Source organism: Lemur catta, chromosome 3, assembly GCF_020740605.2.
Source record: "Lemur catta isolate mLemCat1 chromosome 3, mLemCat1.pri, whole genome shotgun sequence".
Lineage (NCBI taxonomy): Eukaryota > Metazoa > Chordata > Mammalia > Primates > Lemuridae > Lemur > Lemur catta.
Genome location: NC_059130.1, coordinates 45342736 through 45362999, shown reverse-complemented (window position 1 = coordinate 45362999; position 20264 = coordinate 45342736). Strand labels below are relative to the sequence as shown.

At 37.1% G+C, this 20264-nt stretch overlaps 1 protein-coding gene and 1 long non-coding RNA gene across 3 annotated transcripts in view; one reads left to right on the top strand and one right to left on the bottom strand.

Moving 5' to 3' along the window:
* The window catches only part of NME7 (NME/NM23 family member 7), a 190149-nt gene that overhangs the window by 20790 nt on the left and 149095 nt on the right, over window positions 1–20264 (bottom strand). For both annotated transcript variants that reach the window (XM_045547425.1, XM_045547426.1), the window contains exon 11: window positions 7539–7646. In XM_045547425.1, the coding sequence (XP_045403381.1) occupies window positions 7539–7646 (108 nt within the window). The remainder of the gene's footprint in view (window positions 1–7538; window positions 7647–20264) is intronic.
* Window positions 15885–20264, top strand: part of LOC123635338 — a 33636-nt gene continuing 29256 nt past the window's right edge. Inside the window, exon 1 of the long non-coding RNA XR_006734101.1 lies at window positions 15885–15903. This is a non-coding gene — a long non-coding RNA (uncharacterized LOC123635338). The remainder of the gene's footprint in view (window positions 15904–20264) is intronic.

Genomic DNA, 20264 nt, shown 5'->3' with positions numbered 1-20264 from the left:
AGGAACACGAGCTCCACTTATGACAGGATATAGCAGGGAACATGAAATTGCTCCTTAGTCCAAGATTACTTTATCTGAGAAAAATAATCAACACTGATGAAACACTAACTGGATCATAAAAAATTACCATTAGATTGCCTAATGCCTTTTATATTTTCAGAATGTTTTTAAGGTTAATACAGAGATTTTTGAAATATCAGGTTTGAGAAAGAAGAAAAAAATTTATGAAAACCATCAGCTTTCTACATCCACATATTTCAGGTTTTACTTTAATAAACTGCAATGAAGGAAGATGCTGGCAGCTGTGGACTTTTTTTTATTAACACATACTACATGTACATATTTTCAGGATACTATAGTGGACTTTTCCAGCATCTGGCAAGTGGAAGAAATGGTGAGATGTGGTACTTGTAAGTGGGGCTCACTCTCATCAGGGCACTGGGACATCTCAGCCATATGAAAAGAGGAAATGGAGGCGCGCTGTCCCTGTTCATGATATATTCCCCCATGCATTTACTCAATAGACATTGCCTGAATGCAGTATGCTAGACAGGGGCCAGACACAAAAGTCTATGATAGGCCCAGGCCCTCAAGACTCTTACACAACCAGCTTGCTCCCCAGCACTCCTGTGAGCCAGCCACATGCCCAGTGCTAAATGGTGAGTGCAAATTTGAAAAACCTGAGGAGAACGATTTTCAGGTGTAAGAGTCCCAGGGCCTCTGTCCTTGTTAGCCTCAGCATCTATGCAATGTAGCACACACCACATACCCCAGGCCTCTAGTCACTCCCTGGGAGGGCATATGGCAGCCTCAACACTGAGATTTCCCCCAAGAAATCTGGGTAATCAACGAGGTCGTGGCAGGCTCCTTCCACAGAAGCTAAAGACTCCCCCATTCAGAGACTAGAACTGTCTTGGAAGTGTAATAACCCTTGGCTGCAGCTGAATCCATTTAGAGAGGCTATAGATCCCTGCAAATTTAAGAGGCTGCTGCTGTTTCCAATTCGGAGTTCTGAAAGCAAAATAATCTCTTTGCTGCCCGGCACTGGTTTTCCTTAAAAGCAGAACCAAGGCCAACTTCTGAAAAGTCTGGTGTGCCTCCACTCACTAAGATAGTGGTTTCTAAATGCTAGTTTGACTATTAGCTACATCAGAATCACCTGCAACATAAAAAAAATATAGTAACTCCCCTTTATCAGTGGGGGATACATTCGAAGACCCCTAGTGGATGTGTGAAACCATGGATAGTTCTGAACCCTATATATACTATGTTTTTTCCCAGTCATACAAACTTATGATAAAGTTTAATTTATAAAGTAGGCACAGTAAGAGATTAACAATACTAAAATACAATTATAACAATATACTGTAATAATTCATCACACTACTTAAAATGGCACACAATTTGAAACTTATGATCATTTATTTCTGGAATTTTTCTTTTAATATTTTCAGACCTCAGTTGACCACAGGTAACTGGAACCATGGAAAGTGAAACCATGGGTAAGAGAGAACTACTGTACAGATACAGGAAGCCCACCCCAAACCTACTTAACCAGACTCTTCTATAAAAGGGCTCCATGTTTATGAGTTTTAAAAGACTTTGTAGATGATTTTGATGTGTGCCATTGACTGGAAACCATTGCACCAGCACAGTTCTTAAAATTTCTGGCTGTTAGAAGCACCTGGAGGGCTTGTTAAAGCACAGATTCCTGGAATCAGCCCCCAGAGTTTCTGAGTCAGTTGGCCTAGCGTAGGACCTGAAAATTTCATTTCCCCAAGTTCTCAGGTGGTGTAGATGCTCCTGAGAAGGGGAGGACACTTGAGAACCACCACACTAGGGATCAGCTGGGGCCGATTCTATTGAAAAGCCATTTACTAGCTAAATACCCCTTGTTGACCACCTGTGGAAGATACTGCTTTTTACCTACCACAATTCATTCTCTCTTTCTTCCTTCTAACAGAATCTTGATTTTTTTCCAAGAGGGAGGAAAGTTCCCAACTAACATAACTACATTTACCCACTTCCCTCCTAAAAAGGGGCAGCCCTCGGCCTAAATCCCAGGAAAAAAAATCATAACAAGAAGCTGTTGGGTGGGGTTTCTGGCTTCTGGAAAGGCTTAAAGGTGGTGGTGGCTGGTGGTAGAGGGGGTAGGTTAACTCAGCTAGCATTTCTCACCTTTTGCCCTCACTCTTCCTTGTCTTTCTGCCTGGAACACAGAAGTGATAACAGGAGTTCTGGCAAACATTCTGTGATAACAACACAAAAAGCCACAAGCTAAGGATGGATGAGAGGGAAAAGGAAGAGGAGCTTGGGTTCTTGATGGTATTATGGAGCTGCAATACCAGCCCCACATGCCTACCTTCAGATTTCAAGTTATGGGGCAGGAAAATAAAAGTTCTAGTTATTAAAGACATCATTTTAAAGGTCTCTATTACTAGTGACCAGCAAATTATTTGTAATACCCATGCCCACTAAAATGGAGGCCATTCTATTCACCTATTTTTCCCCCATCCTGCTACTATCACATGGCTCTGGGATTCCTCTTTCCTCCCCCAGTCTCTAACTGTTCTTCTTGCTTCCTCTGGAACTCAGTACCAAAGTAAACTCCCCTGAACCTCTTCCCTAGGCCTCCTAGTCTTAAATGAAGCTTGTATATCCCCCCAGGGTGTCAATTCCTTGGAGTCTTCAGGTGAAGCTTCTCTGGCCAGGAGGGTAAGAAGTAGTTCTATTTTTCTTACCCGTCCCCATGTCCTTGCTACTTTAAGACTTCCTCCTTTCATGCATGAGCCCCTGACTCTTTGAGGCTTATGCCATCTGGCTAGCTCCTTTCTTCTACTTGTTGTTGTCACACTTCGGTTCAATTTCTTCCTTTGCAAAAGACTTCAGACTTTGGATCACCATTTTCCTCTCCACTCTGCCTCCCAGCCATGATCCTGGGTAATTTCAATGCCACTTACCACTAGGCCTCTCTCAGTTCCTGGAATTACATATCTGTAGTGATGGAGAGTGATCTCCACTCCACACTGGCTACCTCTTCTATGACACCACCCTGAACATTATCATCACTATGAAAAGCTCTACCTCTTATATTTTAAATTTAGACAAGTCTACCCTAGCCACAGCTCTCTCCCTCGATTATCCCCGGGCCCTCTGTCTGTACCTTAGAAGGGCATTCAGCTCTCCGGCCCATTTACTTTCTCCCTTTCTTCAGGCACCTGCTGCCATCACATTTTTCCTTGTCTATACCTTCAGCCCCTCTTGCTGACATCCTCCATTATCTTTCCTTATTGCACCCACCTGTAAAAACTTCACCACTGGGCCAATCCAACTGTTCATCAGAAAAATAATAAAACCATGACACATGTAATCTCCCAAATCAACTGGCTCATAAGTACCACCCACAAATCTCCATTCTGTGATCAGCACTTTCTCCATAGCTATTTCAAACCTTCTCTACTATCCCTTATTTAAAACTCCTGGTAAACCTGATGTTGTGTGGTGTACCTGTGGTCCCAGCTACTTGGGAGGCTGAGGTGAGGGCCATTTGAACCCAGGAGTTTGAGACCAGCCTAGGCAACATAGCAGGACATTGTCTCAAAACAACAACAACAAAAACCTACTGTTGCCAGATGTTTTGGAATTTACAATAGTAATACTGAATACATACCATATATAATACTCTGGGGAGTCTGGGAAGTTACCCATAAATCTAATACATTAATATTCCTGCAATAGTGTGACTAGTCACGCTAAATGGGTTAAATAAAAATGATACACAGTCTAATGTAAGATGAGGTTAGGCTTTGCCATCAAACTTATTTTAAAAACTTTGGTCTTCAGAAATTTTAGATTTTGGTATCACAGGGATAGGAGTTAACCTTGATTCATCCCCATAGGTTATCCTGCACATCCAATTGGTTTCTGAGGCTGTTGGTTCTACCCTGCTAAATGTGTTTTGAAGCTCACTGCTGCTGGCTATCCCTTCTGCCATATCCACTCAGGCAATCAGAATTTTCTCCTGAATTACCTTAATAGCCTTCTACCTGGTCTCTCTCCCTCCTGACTCCACCCCCTGCCCTCCCACAGGCCCCTTTGACCTGTTGTCTCTGCTGCAGCCACAGTGATCTCTATAACATGAATATGACTGTGCTACTCACCTGTGTAAAACATTTATTTGGATCCCTAATGCCCTCTGGATAAAGTTCAGATGATTTACAAGGCCCCTGCTGACTTTTCCAGCCTTATCTCTTGCCATTCCCCACATCCTGGTCAAAGCCCCAGTCTTACTGAACTATTTAAGAGAAAGCTGTTTGCTTTTGCCTTTGTACAAGTTGTTCCCTCTTTGACAATGTACTAGTAAAATCAAAACTCTTCTTCTTTCAAGATAGAAATTAAAACTAAAGATGAATTATGAGTAGCAGTATGTGCAGAGGCTTGCGTTAACCATGGCCAAGAAATCATCTTAGTCATTCTAAACCTATGTCTATTTCTGGTTAATCCTTGATTCACTATTTTTCCTCCCAGAGTGTACCAGAACAAAAATCCATACAGAAATAATTATATATCCAAATTCAGATTTGTTTTGATCAACTACTTATACATACAATCAAATATTTTATATGCTTCCTAAAATTTTATAATCACAAAAGTGATTTAACCAAGTTATACAATATTTGGAAAGGAACAACAGAGAAAAGATCTGTATTTTCATCATTCTATAAAACAATTACTACAATTACTATCTCCTGGAAGGCAGTCTTCATGAGGACAGGGGCCAAATGCATCCTGTTTACTGCCATGGCTCCAGTGCAGTGTTATTAATGTTTAAAAAATATAAATAATGAACAACCGAGCTATCATTTTGGTGTACAGAATTAAGATTCAAACATACGTGAATTTTCTACCATATACTCAGTCAGCAACTTTGAGAATTTCATTTTCAGTACATGCAAAGTTTTGGTTGTTCCTGCAAGACGAAGTCAGAACAAGAGGGTCCTGGGAACAGACTACAGGTATAGAAGTAAAGTGAAAGGCAGAGAAGTAGTTAGTTTTGTTTTGTTTTGTTTTTTTCAAGGAAGCCTGGGGAAAGGTGAAGAAAGTGAAGAGAAAGTAAAACTTACTCTGAGAAGTACCATCAGTGACATGGGTGAGATGAGGACTAACAATGAAGTAGAGAGGAGGAGGAGATATTATTCTGAGGGTGCTTCCTTGATCAGAGAGCTAGTCTTTGTGTCACTCTTATTTTTACTTTGAAGACCTATAAGCAGATAACTCTTTTGGCCTTTTAAGTGTTTTCATAATACTTTACCATTAAAAGCCAAGCAACAATCTGCAAATAGTTAATCCCTAACTGAGAGAGCATGCTCAGCTATATCAATATTGTTTATTCCACGTTACTGACAAGAGAAGTGAGTCATGGAAAGAAAAAGTGATTTATCCAAGGTCACACCAAGTAAGAATCATCAGCTATAATCGAGGAAGCTGCTGAAGTTTCAAATTCTGGTTTTTGATTAATTCTCTAAACCACACAGTCACTAACTTGCAATGAAATCTCCAAGGCAGTTAGCTCAGAAAGATTTTAACCCTTTAGTAAATGGCTTTGTAAGTTGTGGGCATTAATAATCTATTTCAAGTTATATGAGAAAAATCACAGTACACTTTGGATAATTTTTTAATGGGTATAAATTTCACAGTTAATAATATTTTCATTTCACTGAGTAAACGTCTCTATTCAAACCTAGTGTATAGGTCTATCAGAAGTTGAAGGGAATATTTATAAAACAGTTGGAAACTTAAACATTTAATCCTTTTGGTAATTAAAAAATAAAGCTTCTTACATTTTTACATTTCACGAATATGTCTAAATTTCATACAAAAAGCACATTTTAGATAACATTTTAGTAGATTAACATCTTTTGCTATAATCTTGGATTATAGCAAAAAATCTTAATGGAGCCAACAAAGTCATTCTCCTCGCTGAGGTCCCCAACCCCAGGGGCTGTGGCCCAGTACTGTCCGTGGCCTGTTACGAAATGGGCTGTATATCACTGCCTGACCTCCGCACCACCTCCCCCAACCCTTGGTCCCTGGAAAAACTGTCTTTCATGAAACTGGTCCCTGGTGCCAAAAAGGTTGGGGACCGCTGCACTGATGGAATAAATTTAATAGACTATGTCCAAGAACCATATGAAAAACAAATGACCCTCCTGCTTGCATAAAAGGAAAGACACACCATATAGGAAGCTGGAAAGATTCACAATTAGAGACATATCATCCCCACATAATTTGTAAACATATTGTAATGTCAATCAGAGTCCCATTTGCATTTTCTGAGGGTGAAGTAAAGAACTTGGTAAAACTCATGTGAAATTCATTTGGAGGAATAAATTTAAGAGACTAACCAAGAAAGCATTTGTAAAGTATAAATAAACTACAATAATAAAAAGAGCGTTTTGCTGGCACAGACCAATGGAATAAAATTGAAAGTTCAGAAAGAGGCACAGGTATATAGATGCATTCAATAAATGAGAAAGAACAATGAAAGGATGGAAGGATTTAATAAACAATGTTGTGACGGTTGGCTAGATTCACACCTCATACCATATGTCAAATAAATTCCAACTCGACTAAACATTTCAGTGTGAGAAAATGAAAACAAAATGTTTGGGGAAGACTTTTCTATATATGACTTTAGAGATACAAATTTACAAAAAAGACTAATAGATTTGATTACATAAAACATAAATAATAAGTAAATATGCTTTCATTTATAACACAAATTTAGCATTTGTTTTTTAATTTCATTTAGTTTGACAAAATTTTTTAAAACTATAAAAAGTTAAAAATGTCAATCTTTTCTTTAAAGTTTCTTTCTTTGATTTTGGCATAGAAATGACTTTCCTAAACCCAAACTAGACCAATTTTCACTTATATTTTCTTAGAATTGTTTCATTGTTTCTTATTTTGTGTTAATGAATGCGAGGTCAGAACATGGCTTTGGTTGTTTGATTTGGGGATGTTATTTAACTTCTCTGACTCTCAATTTCATATTCCTGAAACAACAGACATAACGATACCAGCCTCTCAGAGTTGCTGTGACAATTAAGAGAAACAATTTACACAAAGCATTTTTCATGGTAGAACCTGGTTCACAAAAATTCCCAATAAATGATAGCTATTACTTTTAATTCTATCATACTGTGTGTGGACTTCTTAACTTCGTTGGCATATTTTCATGACTAGCAACTTATGGTAATGGTATTTTCAACTGATTTAATAACAAATTTCACATAATTTAATCAATATTGTAGTTTTTTTTTAACTTTTTACAATAATATGTGCCAATCAGATAAAATATCTTAATTCTTTGAAGATTACCCAGTTATATACAGCATCTTTCCAAGATGCAGTCTGAAGTCATCTGATGGCCAAGTAACAGTGTAATCCAAAAATATGAAAAGTTTTCTTACACATCAGAACTGAGATGATTTATGAGCTTGAAATATAAATAGGATGTTTACTCTTCTTTATCTTACCTCTAACAGGCCGTCCTCTGGCAGATCAGTACAGTGAACAGCATTCTGGATCTTAGTTTTACCAAAGATTGCTCTGAGGGTTCCAGGGCGTAAATGCCGGGCAATTTCCTATTAAATACACATTCACATATAGATTAAAGTTAGTTACATGATGTTAATAAGAAAAACACCAGCTATGTAAAACACTTGAATTATTTTATTTATGAAATATATGTTATATATTGAGGGTATTGATTTTTCCTGGAAATAACATTAATGTTTAAAATTTGAACATTGAAAATTTTCAGTTCATTCATAAGGCTTTTACTGTGGCCTTATGTGGCCAATATAAAGTCCACTGTAAGCTATGTCAGAGAGAAAACTATAATAATTTCTTTTTATCATGGGAATTACATGAAATATTAACCTAGTTCATTACTGTGAAAGTCTTGTGTTTTATAAAAACAGTAGAGATCCTAACAACTTGATTTGAAATGAACCAGTTTGATGGTATTATTTCAAAATATTTTTTAAAATGTTACAGTTGTATAGTACTAGGTACTATAACCTGAGTACTAGCTTATCTTTAGGGGCAAAAATGGTCACCAATAACCCTGAATTTAATGATGAACACTTTGAAATGACTCCATTTGAGTAAACTGTTTATAAGAGCCTATTGTCTCTTAACTTTTATTTTACTTGTACCAAATTCATTAAAATATTACTTTCATGTAAGTGCCTGCTACATGCACAGCACTTCAAATCTAGAGTGGTTCAATGTGTGCATGAATATGAATTTGGGGGAGGTTGGTGATTGGTTAGGTTGTTAGTATCTAATTCTGTGGTCAGAAAATGTGGTCTCTTTGGTCTTTCTTTGAAGGAACTTTGTATCCTAATACATAGTCAATTTTATTGAGTGTCCCATGGGTGTTTGAAAAGAATATTGTCACAGGTTGCATTCCCTGGGAAACCAACTCAGATGGAGATTTGCTTGCAAGAAGTTTACTGGCGTGTGGCCTCAGGATCAATACTTATAAGGAAAACAAGATGTGGCAGGAGAAGTTGACCTGTTACACAGTAACAGTGGCCTCAGACAATCCTACAGAAAGCTCTGGAGCTGCAATGACCCTTCATAGTTGTCCTGAATTGAGGTAAAGGGGTCGGGCCTTTATCCCCCAAACTGAGGTTCCTGTATGTGGGCTGCTCCAGGGAAGGGGACATGGCCTTGGCAAGGTGACTTTCTTTAGCAGAGGGCAATTCCCGGAGAGGGATTTACTAGATTACCATTAGTCGACAACATTCCCAGGAGCTGGAAAATAAACATTTCAGTTCTAAAGAGCAGAGGGGGACCTGGGTGGCCCTCCACAGCAGCACTACATATACACGTACACATACATAGGTGATATATGTATCATATATGACAAATATGGCACTTCAGACTATTGCAATCTGATTACCATTCCTTTTTGGTAACTAATTTTTTTTTTTTCTTTCTGGAAGGTTTTGCATTATTTCTTCAACTAGGCATTGGTCACTTATCAGTCATTCTGCTCCACACTCAATGGTCCAATTCAATCTGAAGATGCACATCTTCAGAAAGCTTCTACTATTTCTTTTATTATTTTCTATTCTCCATTTTATCTCTTCTTGCCTTCAACTATTTCTATGAGCAAGATGTTGAGATTTCTGGTTCTTTCTCTTTTCTATTCACTAATTTGCTTTTAAACTAGGTCCACTGTATCATTCTATTAATTTACTGAGTATTTTTAAAATCTCAAGGATTATGTATACTTTTTTTATGGATCCCATGTTCTCGTAGGTCTTTCTGAGGAAATTGACTCTCTTATTTTAAAGTCTTTTATTTTGTTAGCTCTAATGATTTGTTTTCTTTAGGTTTGGGCTCTGTTGAGTTTGGTGTCTTCTTTATGGCATTGGTAAACTTCAAATGGTTGGTCATTTCTGGCTCTTTATCTTTCTTTTTCGAATTCTCTGTTTGCTTTTCATAAATACCAGGGACATGCTGCTACATGCTGGTTGCATGTCTTTCAGAAAGGGGTGCTCTGCATTTTTCCTGGGTGTCATTAGCTACCTTCCCACCACTTTGTCTCTAGCTAAAGCCTCATATTCACTGCCTTAGGCTGTGGCTAAAAGTATCAATTGCCTTCTGCTCAAAATAAACAGACAAAGGAGAAGGGGCTGATTTACTCTGCTGTTCTTCATGCAGCTTCCCGAATAATGACCCTGCTCACAGCCCCAGGCCCCTCCTCAGCCTTGCATCTGTATGTCTGATGTGCAGCCCAGCCAGAGCCCATCCTCCTTCTGAAGCAGTCCTCCCCTACATTTTTTTGTTTGTTTTTGTTTTTGTTTAGAGATGGGGTCTCGCTCTGTCCCCCAGGCTGGGGTGCAGTGGTGTGATCATAGCTTATTGCTACTCCGAACTCCTCATCTCAAGCAATCCTCCTGTCCTGCATGTCTTAGAGGGTGATTTTCCTCAACAGTCCCATCCTATCTGCTATCTATCTGCTTTGTGTCTTTCAAAGTTTAAGGTCTGTTAATGGTAGGTACTCGTTCTTGTTTTCCAGCATTGTTGGAAATTTACTCTTTAAAATATAACACAAAGTAAGACATATCTCCTGTAAATTTCTTGTAAGGATTTGAGATGCAAAGAGATGACTGGCACCATATGGTCATCTGCCATCTTGAAACCTCATCTTACTGACATTCTCTATTTCCCCAAACCTCCAAAACCATCTTTAATTCATTTTTCCTGCTGCTACCATTTTGTACCTAAAATGCAATGTTACTTACTTGTTTGAAAATCTTTGAAGGCTCATAATTGCTTACAGCCAAATGCCTAAACTCCTTAGTGTGGCATTCATGGTCTTCCCCGTTCTTGCCTAACTCAGCCTCACTCACCTTTCATAAGTCCCAGTGAAAACACTGCTTCCTTTATGAAACCAACTGAATTACTCCCAATCAGAGAAATCTTTCCTTCTTCAATGTTCCTATAGGAATTTATGCTTCTAATATGGGCCTTCTGACTTGCAATTTATATAGGCTTTTTTTTGTGAGCCTATTTTAGTAAGGTCCCATTTAATTCTCAACCCCCTAATGCAATATAAAACTTCCTTGGTATTCTATATCTTACTAGCAAACAGGCAGTAAATGTTTCCTAAATATTTGTTGATTGACATAAAATAACAAAACTTCTGTTCAGAGAGCCAAGATGAAGTAGTAAAAAGAGCAGGGGCTGTGGAGGAAGGCTCACTGGATTTGAATTTTGCTTCTTCCACTTCCTAGTTGTGTGACCATGCCATGTTATTTAACCTCACTGTGCCTGCTTTAATGTTCTCATTTGTAAAATAGGGATAAAAATATGTGATATATGTATTCTATGGAGTACTATGCAGCCATAGAAAAGGTGAACTAATACCTTTTGTAACAACCTGGATCGAACTAAAGACCATTCTTCTAAGCAGAGCATTGCAAGAATGGAAAAAAAAATACCACATGTACTTACTATTAAGTTGGAAGTAATCGATCAACACCTATGTGCACATATGGTAGTAAAATTCAATGGAAACCAAGTTGGGGGGAGGGATGAGGAGGGTAAATGTATACCTAATAAGTACAATACACACTACCTTGGTGATGCACACACTTATAACTTTGACTCAAACTGCACAAAAGCAAAACAGGTAATCAAAATGTTTGTATCCCTGTAATATTCTGAAATAAAAAAAAATAGAACCTAACTTACAGTGTTCTTGTGAGGACTAAAGGAATAAATTCAGATAAAAGTATTTGAACAATGCCTGGCACATGGTAAACATTCAACAGATGATGGCCATTAGTTTTATTAATATAATCTAAGAATTAAAAGGAAATTAAGATGATATAATTCTTAAAGAGACAAAAATGTATATTTTGATAAGTATCAAAGATAATCTAACCAAATGTTCAAGTATCTCTTAATAAATATATAACATCTCTCAAGAGTTTTAATCATACTTTTAGAATAAAGGTAAAAGTTTAAACAATCAATAAGAAATTTAGATTAAATAATAATAATGTATAAATTAAAAAATCTCACAAAATATTGTTTGTTTTTACTGGTATAAAATGTTTTATTTAGGTAAATGATAATGATGAAGCATAAAGATATACACCAAAAAGTATTTTGTTCATAGCTGCTCTTAAAATTTAGGCTTTTATTTTGGATCCTTTCAAAAAAGGTGTTGATAAATTGATTTTAGTTTTGATGACTAAAAAATATATATATTTATAAAAGTAAAAAAAACCTAAAATACTAAAAATACTAAAATATTAAAAAAAACCCTAAAAAGTAAAAGTGAAATATTAACAGCAGAATCCTTCATAGATCATCTTCTCCCCCTATTTCCTAATAGATTTTCCCTAATTTTTTCTAACAGATTCATGTTCTTGTATTCTGCAGTGAAAACGTTAATACAATGCAGTCTCCTTCCCTTAAAGGAGCAGAAATGATTATCAGATACATAAAAGCAATACAAAGTGCCAACAGACAATTTCATTTAATACCATAAATAATTCTTAAAAAGTTATTGCAGTATTTCTAAATGATAGGTAATGCTAAGAAAATGACACTCTCTAAAGAGCAATATTTATTTGTACTTAGCAGTCTTTTAAACTTCACCAAATTCTGGGCATATTCATCCCCCAATACAACATTACCTGCTCGGCACCATCAAGTCAAATTCTTGGTTATTATACAGCTCATCAGAAGCACTTAACATTCTGCTCAGATAATCTTGCAGTGGGAGGAAGAATTCTGTCTCATAGAATGACCTCTAAATCTAAGACATTGAAAAATGCACCAAATAGAAGAGTGATTGGCAAAATATTGAAAACAAAGAAGAAACCATTTATTTAATTATTATATGGCTGTGTGAATTATAAAAATGGCATTGTTTATTAAATAATAGGTCTATCAGATTGATAAAGTATGTCTGGACAAAGAAAAAATTGCTTCCACAATAAGCCATTCTGTTTCAGTTTTCCACAATACAGACGAGATATGCAAGAATGAAAAGACCTTCCATTTAAGAAACAAATTGGAAAGATGTTTGTAAAATTTACTAAGTATAGAAGTTTGAAGAAAGAGAATTTTGTAATTAACTACAGAATATATTCATATTCAGTCATATGTCACTGAACAGCAGAGATATGTTTGAAGAAATGAGTCTTAGGTGATTTCCTCATTGTACGAACATCACAGAGTACATTTACCCAAACCTAGATGGTGTAGCCTACTACACACCTAGGCTATATGATTTGCTCCTAGACTACAATCCTGTATAACACGTTTTTGTACTGAATACAGTAGGCAATTGTAACACATGGTAATTATTTGTATATCTAAACATTTCTAAACAGTGAAAAGATACAGTAAAAATATGGTATAAAAGATAAACAATGGTCCACCTGTAGAGGGCATTTACCAGAAATGGAGCTTGCAGGACTGGAAGTTGCTCTGGGTAAGTCAGTGAGTGAGTGGTGAGTGAATGTGAGGGCCTAGGGTATTACTGTACACTACTGTAGGCTTTTTATAAAAACACTGGACACTTACGCTACACTAGATTTATTTTAAAAATTTTTCTTTCAATAATAAATTAGCTTACTGTAACTTTTTTACTTTATAAGCTTTAAATTATTTTTAACTTTCTGACTCTCCTGTAATAACACAGCTTAAAACAAACACATTCTAAATCTGTTTAAAAGATTTTCTCTATTTTGTTTTTATAAGCTTTTTTCTATTTTTTAATTTTTTTTTTTTTACTTTTTAAACTTCTTTCTTAAAAACTAAGACACAGCTGGACATGGTGGTTCATGCCTGTAATCCCAGCTACTTTGGAGGCTGAGGTGGGAGGATCACTCAAGCCCACGAGTTTAAGACCAGCCTAGGTGATATAGTGAGACCTTGTCTCCAAAAAAAAAAAAAAAAAGAAGAAGAAGAACACACACATTAGCCTAGGCCTACACAGGATCAAGATCACCAATATCACTGTCTTCCATTTCCACATCTTGTGTCACTGGAAGGTCTTCAGGGACAATAACACATGTGGAGCTGTCATCTATGGTAAAATGCTTTCTTCTGGATACCTCCTGAAGGAACTGCCAGAGGCTCCTTTACTGTTAAATTTTTTTTTATAAGTAGAAAGAATACACTCTAAAATACTGACAAAAAGTATAGTAAATACACAAAGCAGTAACAGTTATTACCATTATCAAGTATTATGTACTGTACATAAATGTATACTTTGATACAACTGGCAGCACAGTAGGTTTGTTTACACCAGCATCACCACAAACATGTGAATCAAGGCCAATGCAACAACCACCTTAAAACAGCAAATATTCACACTTCTGACCATTACTGGTGCTCTTCTATAACAAGTCTTACAGTGTTAAGCAGTATATGCTAAATTCTCTCTTTAACTACTTTGGTGCTTGAAAAATATCTTACTCAAACTGAAACTAGAACAGCTTTTCCCATTAGCTTGCAACTTTGCACTAAGGCAGTTGCAGTTTTATATTCCTAGGAGATAAGCAATATCAAACTAATTGACAACTAAAACAAGATAATGAAACATGAGGAAGGAATTAAGAGTACAAAAGGAAACCATGGAAGAGATCCAAAAGCTACTTTCTGCTAAGTCTAAGGATCCTTCTAGAACTTATGCATAGGATTTAGAAAGAGTATCTGCAATATTAAACTCAACTACTCATTTACTGGTCTCATTAAAGGAGCTGTCTGAGAGTTCACGGTATATACACTTATTAGTGCTGAAGACTACATGAATTGTTTGTATTTGAGGAATTGTTAAAACCTCAGACTTGTGAACTCTAACAGGGTTCACATCTCACTTTTCATTATGTAAAAATTAGCTGTGATGTAAATTTATAGAACCTGAAGAAGGTCATAATTAAATGTTATTTCAGGTGAGACATTCAGACAATTCAATAGTGTCTTTTCTGTTAGGTTTCAATAGATCACATGACGTAGTAACCACTGCCTCTCATGGAGCTGTTTGCTATTTCAGCCAACAATAGGCACTGGCTGAAATGAAAATGAAGTCTTATTTGACACAAGTGTTATTTTAAAATGTAAAATTATGACCTCCTGGATCTCCTTCTTTTAATAGAGTTGGGCAAATTTCTTTATTTGCTTTTATAAAAATTACTTTATATTTTAGTAAAAACTACAAAGACATTTTATTTTAAAAGTAAAATCTGAGAAGATAAACATTAACATAGAGGGAAATGACATTACTTTTTGGTAAATATTTTCCTATTTCTTTTCTATTTTTTCTAAATACTACATTAAAACAGAGTTAACCTTTGAGATGTACTCACATCACTACTGAGAAACTTGAGAGGCATTCTTAATATCTCCCCCAAAAAGAATTACTCCACACAATCTACCCCATCCTGATAAAATAATTACTACCCAATCTTCCTCTACTATACTAAAGAAACCTACAATTCAAGACTCAGAAACTTCCCCAAAGGAATAAAATAATGAAATAGCTGGGACTCATTCTTGGCACCTCTGACACCCAATTCATTGCCAAGTCCCATCAATACAACTGCTAAAATGCAGTCTATTTCTATATCCTGCTCTGCCATCATATTCTCTTGCCTGGAATTTGGATTTTTAAATTTTGCTCTTGCTGGTCTATCTGGTCTTCTAGATTCCACTACTCCTAATCAACATATTCTCCACAAAACAGCCAGAGTGAGCTTTATAAAACATAAGTTGAATCCTATCACTTTCCTGCCTAGGACCCACTGAGGCTTTCCTTCTTGAAAGAAAATTCAAAATTCTCAGCACAACCTGGCTCCTGGCAAGTTCTCCAACCTCACCTGAAATGATCTAGTCACATCAACCTCTTCCAGCTTTTCAAAAGCACCAAGCTCTTTCCTACCTCAAGCACACGAAAACACATTCTATTCCCCTTGAACATTCTGGCTCAGAAATTCTTCTCTCTTTCAGAAGAAGTTCATGTGTCTTACAAATGTTTACAATAAGCAACATAAGTCCGGTGTGATGGACCGTACAGAGTGGCTCTCTCAACCCTTCAGTCTATCTTCCTTCTAGATGGAAGTTAGAAATCTAAAAACTACATTCCCCAGACACCCCTTTAGCTTGAGTCCTTGAGATGTGGAAGTTCCAAACGAGATTTAGAAGGCAGAACTGAGCAGAGGCCATCTTCCTGCTGATACTGCTGCTGGCAGACAAGGTGGGAGGCACGAGTGCTTGGAGACACCAGATTCCTGGGTGAGAGAGCCAGCCAGTGGTGGCAGTAGCAGTGGAGGCGGTAGCAGCAACTTCTGGATTCTAGATGTACGTATGGTAAGGTACTCTTGAAATCAGTAGCTCCACCGGCAACCCCTGACTTCAGGCCCTGCAGCCCTCCCAGTGAGGTTATAAACACTACTTCCTTGTATTTAACCCCTTAAAAAAAAACCCCAAGCTGGTTTCTGTTTCCTACTCTGAATCTTCGGAGATACTCTGAGGTTCCATCTCTCCCTCATCTCTATAAAGAGCTCTTTTCTCTTTTCCCTGTTCCCACTTACTAAGTACCTTCTTGCCATCTGGCTTTCATCTTCACCACCCTATTGAAATTGCTCCCCCCAAATCACATAAAACCAATCAGTCTTCTAGCTAAAACTTGTTTAATAGCAGTGCAGTTGTATAAGTACCAACAGAAATAGCAGTGGTCTAACAAACTGATCTTAGTACAAGTATATCCACTTTATAAAATAATATAGAGATTTTACATAATTTAAGTTTCTTGTCCTATAGTAGCAATATTAATTTCAGCAGTTAGTGGAAAAATCTTGGTGCCTTAAAGGCCTGGGTTCAGCACACTAGGCTGAATTAAGAGGTAAGGCCCAAAAAGTGTCTGGCCAAATTGGAGGCACTCAGTAGTTACAATCCTTGTATATAATATTATAAATAAGGGTTTTTTTTAATATTATAAGTAAACTTTTATAGCTAACAATGAGGCACTTACACAGTACTTGCATTTTTAAACGCACATACTATTTCCTATGAATCTCACAAATCCCCTAGTATGTTGACAAGGCAAACAGTTTTTGCTTTTTACGAATATGGATAACCTGATTCTGTGGTCAGTCTTAGACCTCGAATCCAGCACTGAAGAAAGAGCACATCCAAAGATCCAACCACTTGGGGTAAACTCTCTTCAAAAGGTTAATTTCCTAAACTGCCCCAGGTCCTCTGTGATTCCCTTTACAGTTGCAGTGAGCAACTAAGATTCCAGACTAAGGTTAGCATTTCTGAAACTATCTCATCTTCCCCCATAATTACAAATGGTAGTGCTGTCCAGTAGAAATACAATGTGAGCCACATATATAATTTTAAATTATCTAGTGGCCACATTAAAAAGTAAAAAGAAGTGAAATTAATCTTAATAATATAATTTATTTAACCCTGTATATATATATATATATAAATATTATCATTTCAGTAGGCAATTAATATAAAAATTATTAGTGAGCTATTTTACATTCTTAAGTCATATTATATCAAGTCTTCAAAGTCCTGAGTGTACAGTTTATGTACAATAGATCTCAATTCAAACCAGCCATGTTTCAGGTACTTGAGAACTACATGTGGCTAATGGCTACCATATTGGACGGTCAAGACCTAGAGGATAATAGCTCTCTCCCATGACATAAGGATAACTTCTCAGCAACATTCTATTGAGCTGAGCCAAGACTGCTAAGAAGACCTTAGTATACACAGGAACATATTCTTGAGGGCAGTCAATCTAACTATGCTTCTCACACTGCCATCCTGGGTTATAATCCTATCTCTCTATCAGCTATCATGTCCATTGCCCACTTATCCTCCACAGCAGGCATTGCAAATGTTCACCATTATCCTCAAGCCTTCATTCTCAACTACTTTTTTTCTCTCAGCAGACAACTTTGTTTTCTGCTTCACAGAAAAAATTAAGATTATCAAGATGTTCATCTCCCTCAAACTCCTATACTCACAGGACATCCCTGCCCTCCTTTCATTCAGTGCCAAAGAAAGAGGTGTTTCTTCTCCTTTGAATAGTTAAGCCTCCCATCTCTTTGCCACTCTAGGTCAGGAAACTGCCTCCACCACAATTCCCTTTTCTCCTGTATTTTAATTTGTTTTTGTTTTATTTTGGTTTTTGATATGGAGTCTTGCCGTGCTGCGCAGGGTGTCCCTGAACTCCTCGACTCAGGAGATCCTCCCACCTCAACCTCTGGAGGAGCTGGGACTACAGGATTCCTATATTTTCACCTTTCTCTTTCCAATAACCTCTCTGCATCCTATAAAAATGCTCATGTTTCCCAGGAAAAGCACAGGCTTATAAAAAAAAAAGTTCATGTCTCCCTCATGATTAAAAAAAAATCAATTTTAATTACTATCTCACCTTTTCCCCTCCATTTCTAGAAGTTTTCATAAACTCCATTTCCATTTAGTCTTCAACCTTCTGCCCCACAACTCTACTTAATCTGCTTTGGCAAAGAACACTGATACTCTTCTGATTGTCCACAGACTCCCTCCATTTGTGACTTTTCTTCAACATTTAGGACTATGGACCATTCCCTTATTCCTGAGGCTCTCCCTTTATTCAGTCCACTTAAAACCATAATCCAGGCCGGGCACGGTAGCTCACGCCTGTAATCCTAGCCCTCTGGGAGGCCGAGGCGGGTGGATCGCTCGAGGTCAGGAGTTCAAGACCAACCTGAGCGAGACCCCGTCTCTACTAAAAATAGAAATAAAAAATTATCTGGACAACTAAAAATATATATAGAAAATATTAGCCGGGCATGGTGGCGCATGCCTGTAGTCCCAGCTACTGGGGAGGCTGAGGCAGTAGGATCGCTTAAGCCCAGGAGTTTGAGGTTGCTGTGAGCTAGGCTGACGCCACGGCACTCACTCTATCCTGGGCAACAAAGTGAGACTCTGTCTCAAACAAAACAAAACAAAACAAAACAAACAAACAAAAAAACCATAATCCAGTTTTTCCTCTTGACTGTTCCTCCTCAGGCTCCATTATTTCCATCTTCTTACAGCATAGGGTTCACTCCATATTCTCTTCTTCTCTCCTGGCTCTCCCTGGTCAATCTCATTCGCTATACTCATGTCTCTTCAGATGACTCTTTAATCTCTAATTGCTGACCAGTTCTCTCTCCTGAGTTCCAGACTAGAATATACAACTGCCTAACCAAGTTCACCTGGTCTCTTACACTGAGCTTGTCCAAAACAAATTTCTTGTCTTCCAAACTCCTCCTCCTCCTCCTAAATTCCCTCTCTTAATGAATGGCACCACAGTTTAACAAAGTTACCTAGGCCAAAAGCTTGGGAGTCATCCCAAGACTCTTCTCTCTCCTCCTTGGGCCCCACATCCAATCTGTCACCAAATGACATGAATTCTACTTCTTTAGCATTGCATTCTTTCCTCACTTTCCAAGTCTACACTTACCACCACAGTTTACCCGGTCATCTTGTTTAGACAATAGTGGTCTTCTAACAGGCTGCCTTGCCTCAACCACTGAAAATATTCCATTTATTTGTTCATGCAACTGTGTCACTGCTGTAATCTGTAAACTCCTTAAGGCAAGGGACTATGGCCTTTTTATATCTAACACACAGGATGCTCATGATTCACTGAATGACAGTATTCATGATTTAGTGGAGGAGTGAATGGATGAATGTAATGACTAACATGCCCAAATTTATACACCTCAGTAACTTTGTTAATGATAGAGTAGAGAAACTAAGCCTCTTGGTTACCAGTAGTCCAGGTTCCTTTGGCTGTATTATACTTTCCAGAAGTGCCAATTTGAAGGAACCCTGAAGAAAATCCTTTTGAAATGTAAGTAATCACCACTTAATTTATCTATTTTGTGAGTTGATGGTTGTGTATATCAGAGTTTCTCAAACTAGGGCACACGTGTCTGAGAATGGAATCAAGAACTCTAAGCACTAACCCCATAGCTCTGATATCTCTGAAAGTGACTTGTTCTGTGACCTTGATTGAGGATAACATTACTGTTTAATCACAGATATAAAACATCATGTGGCAAATATGTGGGATGGGACAAATCCCTTCAGTAGCATTAAATTTACAAGTACATGATCATAAATGACTTTTCCAGTTGGGATATTAAGACATATCTGAATTCCCTGAAGAACTAATGAATCTTCTGATAAATATCTGTAGCATAGAAAAGATCAATTTACTCTAAACATTAGACATCACATTATAGTAAATAATCTTTCCCCTTATTTGTTGGACTTTCCTATTACTACTACCTATTTGTAAAATATATACCCACCAATAATGCAATAACTCACATTCTTATATATGATCTTGAAGCAAGATTCTTATTTATAAAGGAAAGAATAAACTCTGTTTACCATAGTTGCAAGTCAAGCATATTTTCCTGGTTATGTTTTTTTTTTAAAAAGTACTCATTTGTGTCTAGAATATACTGAATTATTCAATTAATGAGAACATTTAATATATCAGAATACCCCATTACTTAGATAATTTAGATTAAAGTTGTTGCCTTCAGAAAGTACCTTGTTTTCCTTCCCCAAGTCTTTATTGCAAAAAGGTATTTTTTCTCATGGTCTTTATGCTAGCTTTTTTAAAAAGAAAAACTTTTCTTTAGGAGTTACATTTTAAAAGG